Here is a 14,025-nt window from a genome sequence, read left to right as displayed (position 1 = left end):
CGTTTTTGTTTGTAAAATATGTAGTATTTTAAATGACAAAATGAAACAGTTATTCTTAGGCTTGCAAAATGTATTAATCTATTATTTCGTAAGTGCTTCAAATTAGTTTGTTATCATATATGATTTTGAATGTTGTTTCAAAAAGAAATTATTTGGTTCATTATTCTGAGCGTAGAAATAAAAAATATTTAGTTCTTATTTCAACTGATATAAATACTTTAAAATTTCCTTGATTTATGTTCGATAATATTTGCAATAATATTTCAGGAAGTATTTTAAAATGCCAATGTCCAGTTTCTGCTCGTCCTTTCTCAACATTTTCACAACTCTAGATCACGAACTTAAAATGAGAAACCGGTTACATTTGTAATCTCATTTCTTACGTGATTCTTCTTAATGAGAATGATTTTATCAGAAATTATGTTTCACTATTGTTTGCATATCAAATGCTACTGTGTCACGCTAGTTATAGCATTTCGTTTTGTGGCTTTCGTAATGTAAGTGATTAGCATATCCATTTACCAACGACAAGATCCGTGGCTGGAATTCCAACGAGGGCCAAGTAGATATTTTATGCGCCCTGCTGCAAAGAAATCTATTAGTCTCTACAACTGAACCAGACGTTCTACAGTAATGATTTGTGACTGAAGTATGCTATCATATAGAAAGGCTTTCTGTAAAACAGGCATTCTGTAAAAACAACAGAATATAAAAAACAAATGCATTATTTAACTTACAGGATGAGGTACGTTTTCGTTTCGCCGGCGCAAATCTCGCCAAGCAGACTGTATTGGCGATAACATACAGTATACACATAAAAATGTTAACAAATGTTAGTTCTAAGAATTTTTTATTTTGAAGGCATAAGCATTTTAATATCGTTTAAATTTTTCTAGAAAGCCAATAAGTAAAGGCAATAAATTTGTAAAAAGACATTAATTCAAGAATTTACGATGCTTTCATGGTTCAACATCCTGATTTGCTTCGTTCACGTGAACCCACGTGATCTCATCTCGCGTAAACTACGCTAACTACGCTACAAAAATCTAATTCTCTCAGTAATTATCTACATTAATTTCAAGTTAAATCTCAGTTTGGAATACAAGTTTAAATGCAAGAATTATTTCAATTCTTACGAATAGCTTACTCAGAAATCATGTAAAACTGCAATGCTTTATTTTGCTAGGGCATTCTCATTAGAATTGATGAATTTAACCCTTGAGTTTGCCTTTTTAATACACTCATGTCCATAAATTAAGGATAATTTGGAGTCACGCGGAAATCGAACTCTAAAATAAATATATCAACTGTAAAATCACTACACACATCTTCAAGAATCATATGCAAATTTCCGGAAGTAACCAGATGACACCGATGGTACGTCACAATGACGAGAGCGTGAGAGAGTGATATATAAGGAATACAGGCAAAGAAGTAAAATTGTTCGCTGGTGCTTTATAAGCATTTCAGTGCAATAACCGAATAGTTATGACATAAAGGACGCATTTGGATGATTTTTTACGTGGTAGAATTATCGGCCGTCTGGAATATGAGCGTACCCAACTGAAAGTATCAGACGAACTTGGAATTGCCCAGAGTGTCATCTCCAGGCTATGGCAACGATTTCAAGATAATGGTAATGTGAGTAGACGTTACAGCACAGGTCGCCCCAGAGTTACAACGCCGAATGAGGACCGGTATTTGGCAGTTACTGCCAAAAGAAACAGGCGGAGCACAGCCTCAGACCTGTATCGTCAGCTCTTCTCAGCCACTGGTACGACGATTTCAAGGCAGACCGTGTACAGACGCTTAGGGCAGATTGGTCTATATGCTCGTAGACCTGTCAGCTTACTGCAACTCACTGTCGTCTGCGGTTAGCCTGGAGTAGAGAGCATGCATTGTGGACACCGCAACAGTAAGCTTGTGTGATGTTTTCCGACGAGTCCATGTTTAGCTTGCAGTCTGATTCTCACCGGACTTCCATATGAAGAGCTCCAGGTACCCGTTACTACCAAGAAAACATCATTGAACGACACCGTTACGGTGGTGCAGGAGTTCTCGTTTGGGGTGGAATTATTCTGGGTTCCAGAACTGACCTGCATGTTCAAATTGGAACCTTGACAAGCCAAATCTATCGGGACGTCATTCTAGAACAGCATGTACGTTTGTTTCGGGGCGCCATGGGCGCACAATTTGTGTTTATGGATGACAACGCCCGTCCTCACCGTGCAAACATCGTAAGCGAATGCCTTCAATCGGAAGATATCACCTGTATGTACTGGCCAGCTTTCTCACCGGACTTGAATCCAGTAGAGTACGTATGAGACATACTTGGCCGACGAGTTGCAGCTCGTCAACCTCCTCCTACATGTCTACCGGAACTTCGGAGAGCATTGCTTTTTGAGCGGTGTAATATCCTCCAAGATCAGATCGATAATTTGGCCTAGGCGTTGTACGGACTGTATTGCATCGTCTGGGAGTCATACAATGTATTAGCAATCATACCAACCATGTAATATTGGTTTTTTGCAAATAAGTTTTTTTTTTTTGTAATTTGCTCCAGGGAGAAAAAATCGCTAATTTTTTTTATAATATCAAACATATAGCATCTTTTTTTGCTCTTTACCTTTTGTTTAATAAATAAGCTTTACAAATAAGTCAAATTTGTTTTGCTTCTAACTCTTCCTTTGCCTGATTTTGCATTATCCTTAATTTATGGAGATGAGTGTATTTTCGCCTTCGGGTGAGCGGTGAGATTGCATCCTAATTGACTTAATTACCACGAATGGCCTTAGGGCATAAAATTAAACTATCTACTAAAAATTATACGCAATTGTATACCAGTATTGAAAAAAACAATCAATCTGATAAGAAATGGCTTCGACTTGTTTTGAAAATGAGGCGTAAAAGGTTACCAGTGAGGATATTCCGTTTGGCAACGGTTGTACCATTTTTGGCAACTTCATCGCCTGCGCCGCCAAAACAGAAGAGTACTTATGAGGATTTTTAATTTATAAATACGGTTAAATTAATATATAGATAATAACTTAACAGAGATTCTCGAATAATTGCGTAAAATTTATGGCTTAATAATATGCAAACAGTCTATAACGAAATACTGCGTATTATTTCCCTGTGAGCAAAGAGTTTTCAAAATCTAACTATTGTTTTTAGTGTCAGAAAATAAATTTCGTAGATCATGAAAACTAAATAAAAGAAATTAATAATTTACTCACTGAATACTATTAGGATTAGCACTGCTATATTCAGTCCAGTAAGGGTGGAGGCTACTTTAAACTTTCCTTCCTGTTTTAGAGCTGGTTTCGAACAGTCATTGGGCACCATAAAAGGAGTCATGAGAAATCCCAGACCAACGCCCATCTGAAAATTGTACTTTCATAAACCTAAATCAACATATTATTAAAAGCTAATAATTCATTTTCTTCTGTAAAATTCTGAGCTGTTGCAAAAGAAATTACCGGGTTCTTGAATGTATGAAAACAAAAACTGTGAAACGTTAAACTATAAAAGACAAAATAGTTAATGGCCTGTTAAGAAAAAAAGTAATTGACAAAATGTTTCTAAAATAGTGGGAAAAGAAGCCTCATATTTCGATACGATGACTTCATTGGATTCTTTACACCTCACATGAAGAATGAAACTAAATGAAAATCTGTTAGTGATATCATAGCGCTATAAATAATCGCAAAATTCTCGCTACTTTGTTTAAAAACACGTGTCTGCAATTAATCCTAATTACATCACCATCATATGATGAACTAAGTAGTAGATCTTGACTCTCGAAGTTTTCTGAAAGAGCCAATATGACCCAAGGGCTAAAATGTTTGGAGGCTCCTGCTCTGTTGCATTAATATCATTGATATGAAATAATGGCAAAAGAGTTGATGTAAACCAGTTTAATCAAATCTTCAGTTTATCGGGCTGAATAAAGAAGGAAGACGATCGCAGTTTTCAGTTTGAAGATTTTCATATTAAATATAAATTTCTTGAGTCATTGTCGAAAATGTTCGTTTGCAACACAAGTTTTCCCACCAAACGAACTTAAAAGAACCAAAACTTTTGCTACTAAAACTTATATAATTTAATAATTTTGACTTCAAATTTTACATTAAAATTAACTAAATCTTAAATTTACACTTAAATTAAATCGACTTAAATTTAAAATTTAATTTAATAATTTTTACTTAATTAATTAAACTTAATAATTTTGACTGCTTTCCTTTCAAAATATCTGAATCTGGATACAAAAAATCATTCTTATATAACATAGTTTCAATATTATTTGTTTTTAAGGGGTTTCGTTGTTACATGTTCACTAAAGTCAATAGCCACAGTTATGAAATAATTTATCATTGGGTATGAATTCTAACTTAAGAAATTTGCATAAATAATGATTTACGCTTTTAACGAAATATATTTTATTATATTTGCAGCAACCCAGTAATTATAATTTCGAAATAATAATGTTGTTATTTGTAAGTAGTCTCATCTTTTCCTTGGAGTAAGTTTCAGATCAAGGTCGATTTAGAAATCAATAAGTTCTTTTACTATTTATAACATTTTATACATATTTTGCATTGCCTATTATATTAAATCATAATGCTCCTGTCAATAATTTTGAATACAATTAATAAATGTTGTCTTTTTGCAATTATGTTTAATGCACTAACCTGAATTTTAACTAATGAGTTAGCTTTTTAAATGTAAACTAAAAACTCTAACCGTTTGCATATGAGAATTTTCAATTAAATAATTTCGTTCCATGCAATCTATCTAAACATTTTATTTTAGGAGGTTCTGATAATATTATTAATATATCAACCTCATACATAAATGCTATTAACACTTAGCAGCAAAGATGACTGTACTACAAATTTTGTATACCTTATATTAAATGTTAAATTATATGTTAAATTTTAGCATTTTTTGCTTAATGGAACAGGAAATGCTTGAAAGTGCCGAAGCTCTGCAGGAAAAACAAGATAACAGGTGGAAGTCATAGTACATTTAGTACAGTATTAAATAAGATCGAGATAAATGGCTATCTCGCTAAACTGGCGAGATATCGCCAAGCTGATGATGGTTTTGTCGATTAATTTTGTAACCATATTTCGGGAGAAATCGCCAGAAGTCGCCAAATTCACGATTAATTGGCGACATTTTGGTCCGGTCCCTGCATAACTAATTGATACCTATTTGTGACTGTAACGGTATTCGGGTTTTATATGTAACTCTTCAAGGTATTGCGATATCCGTGAGAGCTTCGTTTTTTAGATGCGCTTTGCAGTGCGCTGTGTTTATTGTTGTTAGCAGCTGAAGTGTGATTTCCGACTGTGCTGTGTGGTGTTGAGAAGATCTGTACGTGTAGTTTTGAGGAAATTTTCAGAACGTTTAAGTGTTTCTTCTGGTAAAATAAATTTTATCCAGCTATGATCGGTTATGTGTGCATCCAATCCGCTAGGAATCCGTACGCACGCAGAAACTGCTTTATCAGTCATAAAAAAAAATTCTACAGTCAAGAAATGATTAGTTATTCTTTAAATTCTTTTATGTCATGAGCAGTATTTCAGAAATTTAAATGTAGAAATATGTCATTTGTAGCAACTTTTAATGATAATATGCCGGAAAATTATAACATTAACCCCTTTGCGGTTTATATTAAATACTGTCTCCAATTTATCCCTATTTCTTACATTGTAATTTATTCAAGAACTTAGATGTAACGAACCATACATTAAATGCCACTCGTATTACTTACTACTCAAAACGCGTTTTTGGAATTATTCCTACCTTTCGAAGCTATATTTTCTTTGGTTACAAGAAGAAACATTGCTTCGATTTTGACTATCGACTGCTAAAAATATGACACTTCATTTTAGGAAAACCGCCTCTTCGGATTGAATTTCAAATTAACACTAGTCATCTATCACAAAAATGTTGTAATTTTGTATTAGCAGAAAAATCAGAATATGGAAGAATTTTTTTATATTTTTATTACTCACATCCGAGAGTAAAGTAGTTGGTCCATAACTTTTCCTTAATATCAGATAACCAGTTTATATATCTATTCATTTCAACAAGATTCGTGTCCCCGAGTTTTATTGTGCTCCTTAAAGCTGAATGATGTAGTTTAATCTGCCGTTAAAATCCCATAACTAAAGTAAAATGTACAAACATTAAAAAAAAAAAGGCTTTCAACATTATGTTTGTCAACTTCAATGTAAAACAGGCTAGTTGCTTCTTTCTTTCTATAGCACTTCAGTCTTTTTATTTTATTTCATTTCACCCTATGTACAACACACTTTTCTAGTAAACATTTTCCGGAGATGGTCGACGACCCTTGTTCTTTTAGCCAACTTATCACAGTGAGCTTTTTTCAGGATTCACTACCGGAGAGTTCCAGTTATATCCTCGAATAAACGAAAGGACGTACGCAAACGATCAAGTGTTATGTGAGAGTCTAACTCGTGATTTAGGAAGACACACAAAATGTAATCTGTCGTTGGCAGCTGCAATGAGAATTAATATGTAGAGTATCTTTATTAAAATTAATTGACTACCAATTAAAAGTAAGAAAGCGTTTTTGTTATAATTTACCAAGGCTCGAATTAGATTACAGAGCTCCGGTTTGCCATACCACGAAAAGCGCTTACATTAAGGATTTATTAAATCTGTAAAATACTTTGGATATCTCTCTTTTCATTAAAAATTTTAATGGTAATCCTTTCATTTAAAATTTAATGGCCTCTAAAACCTAGGAAATCTTGTATTTTCACATTTATATTAATGTCAAACTAAAAGCAGATTTTGGTACATTTTTAATATAAAAACATTGACTGTAAATGACTTAAATAATAATGCTTACCTAAAAAAAAACATGCAAAAACGTAGAGGTCTACTTATTTTTCGCTGCGCATGATACATCATATGTCAAAAAAGTTCCAAGACAATATTTTTTTCTCTGATTTTGCAGTACTAAAATGGAACAAACGTTGTTTTTATGTTACCTGGTATGTATTCTTACTTGGCATGATCTTGACCATGTTTCCACCACGCAAACTTACTAGGTGGCATGGCTGTACTTAGCAACCCACTGTTCGGATTATTGTCTCATTCGTTAAGGTGACACAATGGGTGTTGATTGTGAGCAAAGAGTGAATATCAAGTTCTACGTTAAACTCGGGAAAAACCCTAGTGAAACATGATTAAACAGGCGTATGCAGGCGAGGCACTTTCAAGAAATCGTGTTTTCTAGTGACACTAAAGGTTCGTGAACGCAGAGATTCAGCACAAAAGGATTCCAGAGCTGGTCGCCCGTCTATAGCACATACCGATGCAAGCGCGGAGTTATTGAAAGAAGGCCGTCTTGTAACTGTGCGCACAATATCAGAACTAAATTTAAATCGTGATGTGTAGCATCAGATTTTACGCAAAGATTTAGAGGAACGGAAACTTAATGCAAGAATCGTTCCTCACTCACTAACAGATGAACAGAAAGAGGAAAGACGAAGAATTTCTGCTAAACTATTGAATAGAGCCTTACGTGATCTCATATTTGTGTCCGAAAGGAAAGCTTCATCAAGATTATTGCAGACATCCAACGGGCTGTCACAAATAAGCTTGCAAGCATCGCAGTTGAAGATTTCCCTGCTTGCTTCCAAGATCTCCAGAAACGTTGGCATATGTGTATAGATAGCCAAGAGGACTACTTTTATAGCAGGTAGGAGCATTGCTTGGTAAATGCAATCTTCTATTTTTTACGACCTTTGTCCTGGAACTTTCTGCCAAATGATATATTTCATTGGGTTTGTATGAGCGGAGCGCAAGAAAGAAGCAATACAGTGCCGTTACATGATATACGAAACTTGGTAATATTCCAGTGCAAAATCAGGTAACTATCGATTCGTCTCGTAAAGCTTTTATTTTTTTAAATATGTGTCATCAAAATTTTAAAATGTTATTGAATTAAAAATTGACAGCTAGCAACAGTTTACTGTGCAAGGAGACACTCAAGTGCAAAACTAATCCGTTTTGTTTGAAAATTTCATTCTCGGCGTGCATACTGAATTTATATTACCTGATTGCTGAAAACTCCAAATGCGCAGGCACGAGATAGCTCTCTACTTGGAAACCAAACGGCTGCTATCACAGGTGGAAGAGCTAAGACAAATACATTAGCTAAAGAGGCAAAGAACTGGCTAACCATAACATAAGCAAAATCTTTAGGCCTTACGGTAGCAAACTGGCAGGCAGGAGCTAAGGGTAAAATAAATGTTATATTTAAACACATTTTTGAAAGTAAGCATCATATAGAAATTAATACTTTATATAACAAAATTTCTACTATACTATGAAATATTAAGTAAAAAATTGTTTTCAGCACTTTTATGCGCAGAAATGATTGAGATATTTTCAATTGAATTAATTAAATTAGACAGAATATGAGTAATTTACAATATAATTTCTTTTCATGGTCAGAAATAATAATTTCATGGAGCCAGCAACAAAGATAATAATGTCAGTTGCGTATCTAAAATGGAAGGATTAATCAATAAAATGAGCAAGTTTTTTTTTTGCTAAATATGACCAAAATCTAATCGAATTACATTGTTTTGTATTACATATTACATTGTTTTGTATGAAAGTGAAAAAGATTTGAAAAGTTTGCGCATAAAAATATGAAATGTTTGTATTTTGAATATTTAAGGTGTTTTGATGCACAGGGAGGGAAAATATAAAAATATCAATTTTATTTCACCCTACTCACGAAACACTGTTTTCATGAAATTATCGACTTTACTCTGAAAAATTTCACTTCTGTCACACATAAGATTATGTGAATCTTCACGCATATATTCTCAATAGGAATGTTTCCAAAAGCATTAGCATTGTAAGAATTGTACGCGTTGTGAAGTACCTATCAGATACGACTTTTATCTTTTGCATTTAGTCCTAGTACACGGAATTTGGTGACATTCGGGAATCGATAAAATTAATATTCTGTACAGTAGTTTGGGCGAGAGTTGGTGGGTTACTGTGTGTGTGTGTTTTATAAACAAAATACAAACATTGTTAGTTGTTGGCATTTTGCATTCGTGAGCGTGAGTGATTTTAGTTTTAGCGATTTATAATTTTTTTTGAGCCTTGATAGCGGTATTTTGAGTTTATGATGAGCATTTTAGCGAATAAACAGTATTTAAACACGAAATGTGTTTTTTTGGTACTTACATATTAAAATAACCACCTTAGTAGAAACCGTTAAATTTTCACTATGAGCCAAACTAGGGCAACCACCCGCATAACCATTCTCCCGTGAACTAAGATCATATCAGTCTTTCATTCAAGCAACGCCGCCATTTTCGTATCCTTTATTTTTTGTTGTGTTCCAAGTTATAACGGTTTTTATAAACAGTTCGTGGTATTTTTTGCCTTAAATTTGTTTTTAAAATATGAACCTGTGGAATTTGCCAGCAATGGAAGAAACTGAGAGAAAAATTTCTGCAGGAGTACAGAATTTTTCTGAAAATTTTCTAAAGGGAACAACAAGGAAATACGATTTCCATATTGTTGTTGTTATTGCATGAGGCCGAAATTTGGTAATTGTCTCATAGTTTTTTAAGCCAAAACAAATCACTGTATACTTCGGGAGAAGAACAGCGTAAAAAATTATTGAAATATTTGAAGAAGAATATAAGTATTTTATATTTTTTAAAGCATCACGTAATCCCTATTTAATAGTGAAATTTGTATTTTAAATTGCTGAAGTATGTTTTCTTTTCATATGTTTGTAATATTTACCGATTTGTGATAAATATCGATAGTTTTGAAATCTTTCTAAAAAAAGCGCAAAAAACACCAAATTTATCCGAAAAGTAATTTTTACGTTTTCATCTGTTTCATCAACAGTCGCGAAATTGCAGCAAGATGGTTGAGTTAACATATAAGTACCTGTTTCTTTGGAAGTTGAAGCTAGAAAGAAAATAGGTTGTGCTTCAATGGAGAATAAATGCCGAGGATTACTCTGCTTTCCACTGCCCCAAATGCAGAGAGCATGTTATATCTGAAAATTTTTACAGCACCTACAATTTATCCTGGTTACGGCACCAATGTTATATCTAAATATTTATGTTTGGTGTTTTAATACCTTATTCCTTTATAACTTAAACTTAACTGGTAACTTTGCTGACTGACTGTGGTGCCGGATAAATTAACAAAAAAAAAAAAAAAAAAAAAAAAAAAAAAAAAATCAAATAATTCATTCAAAATCTAATTCATAATATTCATATATCAATTCTATCAATCAATCGTATAGTGGTATAGTACAATTAAACTTATAGGTTTGCGTTGTGAGTAACCTTACAAAAGGAAGTAATCAATAACTTCAAATTCAATTAAACTCCATGTTTCTTAAAAGCCTTCAGGCTCAAACAAATGGAGGGACATGACAGACCACAGAAACTACATTAAATTAAACAAATGAAACATAAAATACATATCAAACACATTTATTAATTTCTAGAATATTCAAACATATGATAACTAGGTAAACTGATCAGTCCCCTACAAATTAACCTTAAGAGGTAAATTAACATATATATAATTTTAAATCTTATACTCATGTTAGGAGTACTAAAATTTTTTTTTAACATTACATAACTCACAATTTAGGCGGTTGTACCGTATATTAATATAGTATCATTACTCGGTTACAATTTAAATACAAAAGACACCTACTCATTTCGTTAACCATTCGAAGAGATCGAGAATGCCATCATCGACGGATTAATACGGAGTTTTAGATAGTTCAACAGATCGTCCTACTAATTTCGTTGACCATTCGAAGAGATCGAGAATGCCATCATCGACGGATTAATACAGAGTTTTAGATAGTTCAACAGCTAGTCCAACTGCTTTTAAATCAGGAACGCTAACGCTACAACAAAATCTGTATTAAGGAACCTCGAGAATGTCAAATTAAAGTTCTTGGGAAAATATAACGAAGCAGCAGCAAAGCTATATTTTGCATAAGCACTTAGTCTCAACTCGAGCAAAATTCTCATCAGCTGAAAGCCGACAGAAATTTAAGACCGCCGCCCGCTGGTACACGGCATTCGCGAGAGCAAGACCCGCAAAGGGGTCAAGCCCCCGCCACTCGTTTTCTTCTTACTCTTAGCTTGAAAGAATCAGGAAACAGCATCAGAATGAACTCTAGCCTGGTGCAAGCACCCAGGAAAATTCGGTTTCTCCGCCTCTGTGAGTTTATAGGCTTTCAAAAAAATCATAAATTTAAATCTTACCGATCCCGGAATTTTACGTTATCTAAATTGAGAAAATGACACACCCATGACGAATCAAACACCAGAAAATCTGACAATGAAATCCGAAAAACATCTGCACACATAACGTGAGAAAAAGAAGTAGACCCCCCCCAACTAACAAGTGAAACTAGCTTTTACGAGCATCCAATTGTCTAACTTAGTACACCTCCCACTGTCTTGAAGTTCTCAAAACTGCAAACTTTAACAAAGCGACAAGACGAACGATTTCCGTTTCACACGCATTAGCTAAAAAGGGCGACACATATACCCTACTGCCTCCATTGTTTGAAAAGGCCATAAACCAGATGTGTGTCCTCGCAACCGTCTCTCGCCTTTGTCACAATTCCAACTCAAGAATAATGAGTTAAATAAAACCTTAAGAGCTTAAGAATACTTTTTTTTTCAGATTAAAATACACATGAATACAAATAAAAATATTAGAATAATAATAACTTAAAACACATATTAAAAATTGAAATTCGCGACATAACATATTCCTATTAGAATAATAATAACTTGAAACACATATTAATAATTAAAATTCTCGACATAACAAGGATATGGAATTGCACAACGTGCTGATATATCGGATGGGCTCCACTGGATTTGCTGAAAAACTGGAGAAGGTTCGCTACATCAAGCGAAGTCTGCGAAAAGGCAAGTATTTTCAGTTTCTAATTATTGATTTTGTTCTTGTGTCTTACTGTATGTTTATGAATTTATTATTTTCATATTATCATTTAGTTTATGTTTTCGCCCAGACAAATTTATGGCTATGCTTCATTTTGGTGTTGGAAAAAGTTTGGAGACACACGTAAATGCGTCATTTTGGTGTTGGTGACAGTTTTCAAATTCGCGGCAGAGCTGTACCATATATTAGGATTTACCATTTTTTTCGTTTCAGAAATCCATCATTAATCACCATGAGTACTTTATTATATATTTCAGATATATCAACTAGGATGAGAGAAATTAATTTTGAAACATTTTTCACGGATCCCTGACAATAAATTCTCGGACACCTACGGTTTCGAGGATTACGGTTAAAGAACCACTGTGCTAGAATAATTTACTTGTAGAATACTATAATGACAAAAAATTTACCTAGACCAGCTTTTAATGGAGCTGCTCATGAAAAGGACGGCTAGTCGTTTAGCAAACTTAAATAATTAGTTATTAGTATATGTTTGAATTTCGTTTTACACAAAATCTTTATAGAATTTGAGATTATTTGATATGCAAAAGTCATCTTCGGTAAAAGCAAAAGCATTCAGGGCCGTTTTCGTGGCAATACGTCGATTAAATGAAACAAATAATATTGACTAAGTAATAATACATTAAACATTAGCATCATCTATTGAAACAAGGGTAGGAAAGATAGGAAAGAAGAGACTGAAATCATGAGATAAGGCTTTTGGATATTTTGAAAAAAGATAAACTTTTATAAAGTAAAGCTCTTATATGGATATTTTAAGGCAACTCACAATTTTAATCTTAAAGCACATAAAAATAAAGGAAAATGAATGCAAATATAACTTACCTATAGTATTAAACAGTGAAATACAAAGAACAGCTTTACGAAGTCCTATTTTATTTATACTAGCAGATGCAGAAAAGACTAAAAGGATGTAAACTACCATATACAAAACGCCCGTCCAGTTCACTGCTTCTTGGCTAATGCTGTAGTAGCATTCTGTCACGTCGGCTGTTACTGTATACAGAGGATACATTATACCACATAATAAGGAAAGTGAACTAAACAGGAAGAGTATCCAGAAATGACGCTTGAATGTTTTAATTCTCACTCTTGAAGTGTCAAATGTTTCTTGCGCGTTCGTTAAGGAATTTGCTCCCAGTTCTGGTGCAAAATGTTCAGGATTTTCCCCCATGTTGACAAGTACCATGTATAGACATTATTTCTGAAAAAAAAATGTTAACATAAATATAGTATATCTTATCATATATTACAGTATAATATGTCTAATTACATAATTACACAAAGCACGAATCTTCTTTAAAGTCTGCAAGTGATGCCCCTTATTTCCTTTTACGGCTGTTTCGTTCCTTCTGATCTAAAGGCCAAAATGAAATGCAAAACTTACTGGGGAATGTGTGAGACAAGATTAAAAGTAGCTCTTGACGTGCTTGATTTGAAATTGATTCATCGAAAATAATGCAATTGTAAATAACGGAAAAGCTAATGTGCTGTAACGTTGCCAAACTTCCGGTATGAAAAAATTAAGACCGATTGCCTTTTCTTATATTTATTTAAAAACTTAACATAGGTTTTCTTGGTTAATTAAAAATCAACATTACAGCATTATTATAGAAGGGGAAAGACAACCCGTTTTCTGATTCGCAATGCATCTTATTCTCTCGGCATTTCTCAGATAAAAACTGCCTTTTTACACTTAGAAGGTGAGTCAAGGGAAAACAGCCACATGGGTGTGTTCTTAATGAATTTTTTCTTGATAATTTTCACTGGACTCTGCGGCGGACAGTGCTGTTTGTTCCCAAGAGAACAGGGAGTTTGCTAAGGAACTGTTGTGTTGTTACTGTGCAGAAGGTTTTGTTGCTCCACCTTGATGTAAAGTAGATACTGTTCTTGTAATCACTGATGAGTTTAGTAACTTATAAGTCGAGTTCAACAGAAAACTAAGTCACAAATAATAATCTCAGACCATGA

General features: G+C 33.7%; 1 protein-coding gene across 1 annotated transcript; it reads right to left on the bottom strand.

Annotated features, from left to right (window-relative positions):
- Positions 1-3,228: 3,228 nt before the first annotated feature.
- Positions 3,229-13,228, bottom strand: LOC146997786 (choline/ethanolamine transporter flvcr2a-like). Its single transcript, XM_085814400.1, has 3 exons — positions 12,880-13,228; positions 8,099-8,277; positions 3,229-3,381 (listed from the first exon to the last, which is right to left on the bottom strand). Exons 1-3 carry the CDS (start codon positions 13,226-13,228, stop codon positions 3,229-3,231), a joined length of 681 nt encoding a protein of 226 aa, XP_085670526.1.
- Positions 13,229-14,025: the final 797 nt, after the last annotated feature.

This window comes from Stegodyphus dumicola, chromosome 4 (genome assembly GCF_044657685.1).
Source record: "Stegodyphus dumicola isolate Sdum_Otavi_A_Nest chromosome 4, ASM4465768v1".
Lineage (NCBI taxonomy): Eukaryota > Metazoa > Arthropoda > Arachnida > Araneae > Eresidae > Stegodyphus > Stegodyphus dumicola.
The sequence above is the reverse complement of the archived record's forward strand: the minus strand, read 5'-3'. Positions and strand labels throughout refer to the sequence as shown.

Coding starts and splice junctions, on each gene's coding strand:
- LOC146997786 (XM_085814400.1), bottom strand. CDS start 13,228: ATGGGGGAAAATCCTGAACATTTTGCACCAGAACTGGGAGCAAATTCC. Junction 8,278..12,879: donor TTCACTGTTTAATACTATAG/GTAAGTTATATT, acceptor TTTTACCCTTAG/CTCCTGCCTGCCAGTTTGCT. Junction 3,382..8,098: donor TTGGAGTTTTCAGCAATCAG/GTAATATAAATT, acceptor TACAATTTTCAG/ATGGGCGTTGGTCTGGGATT.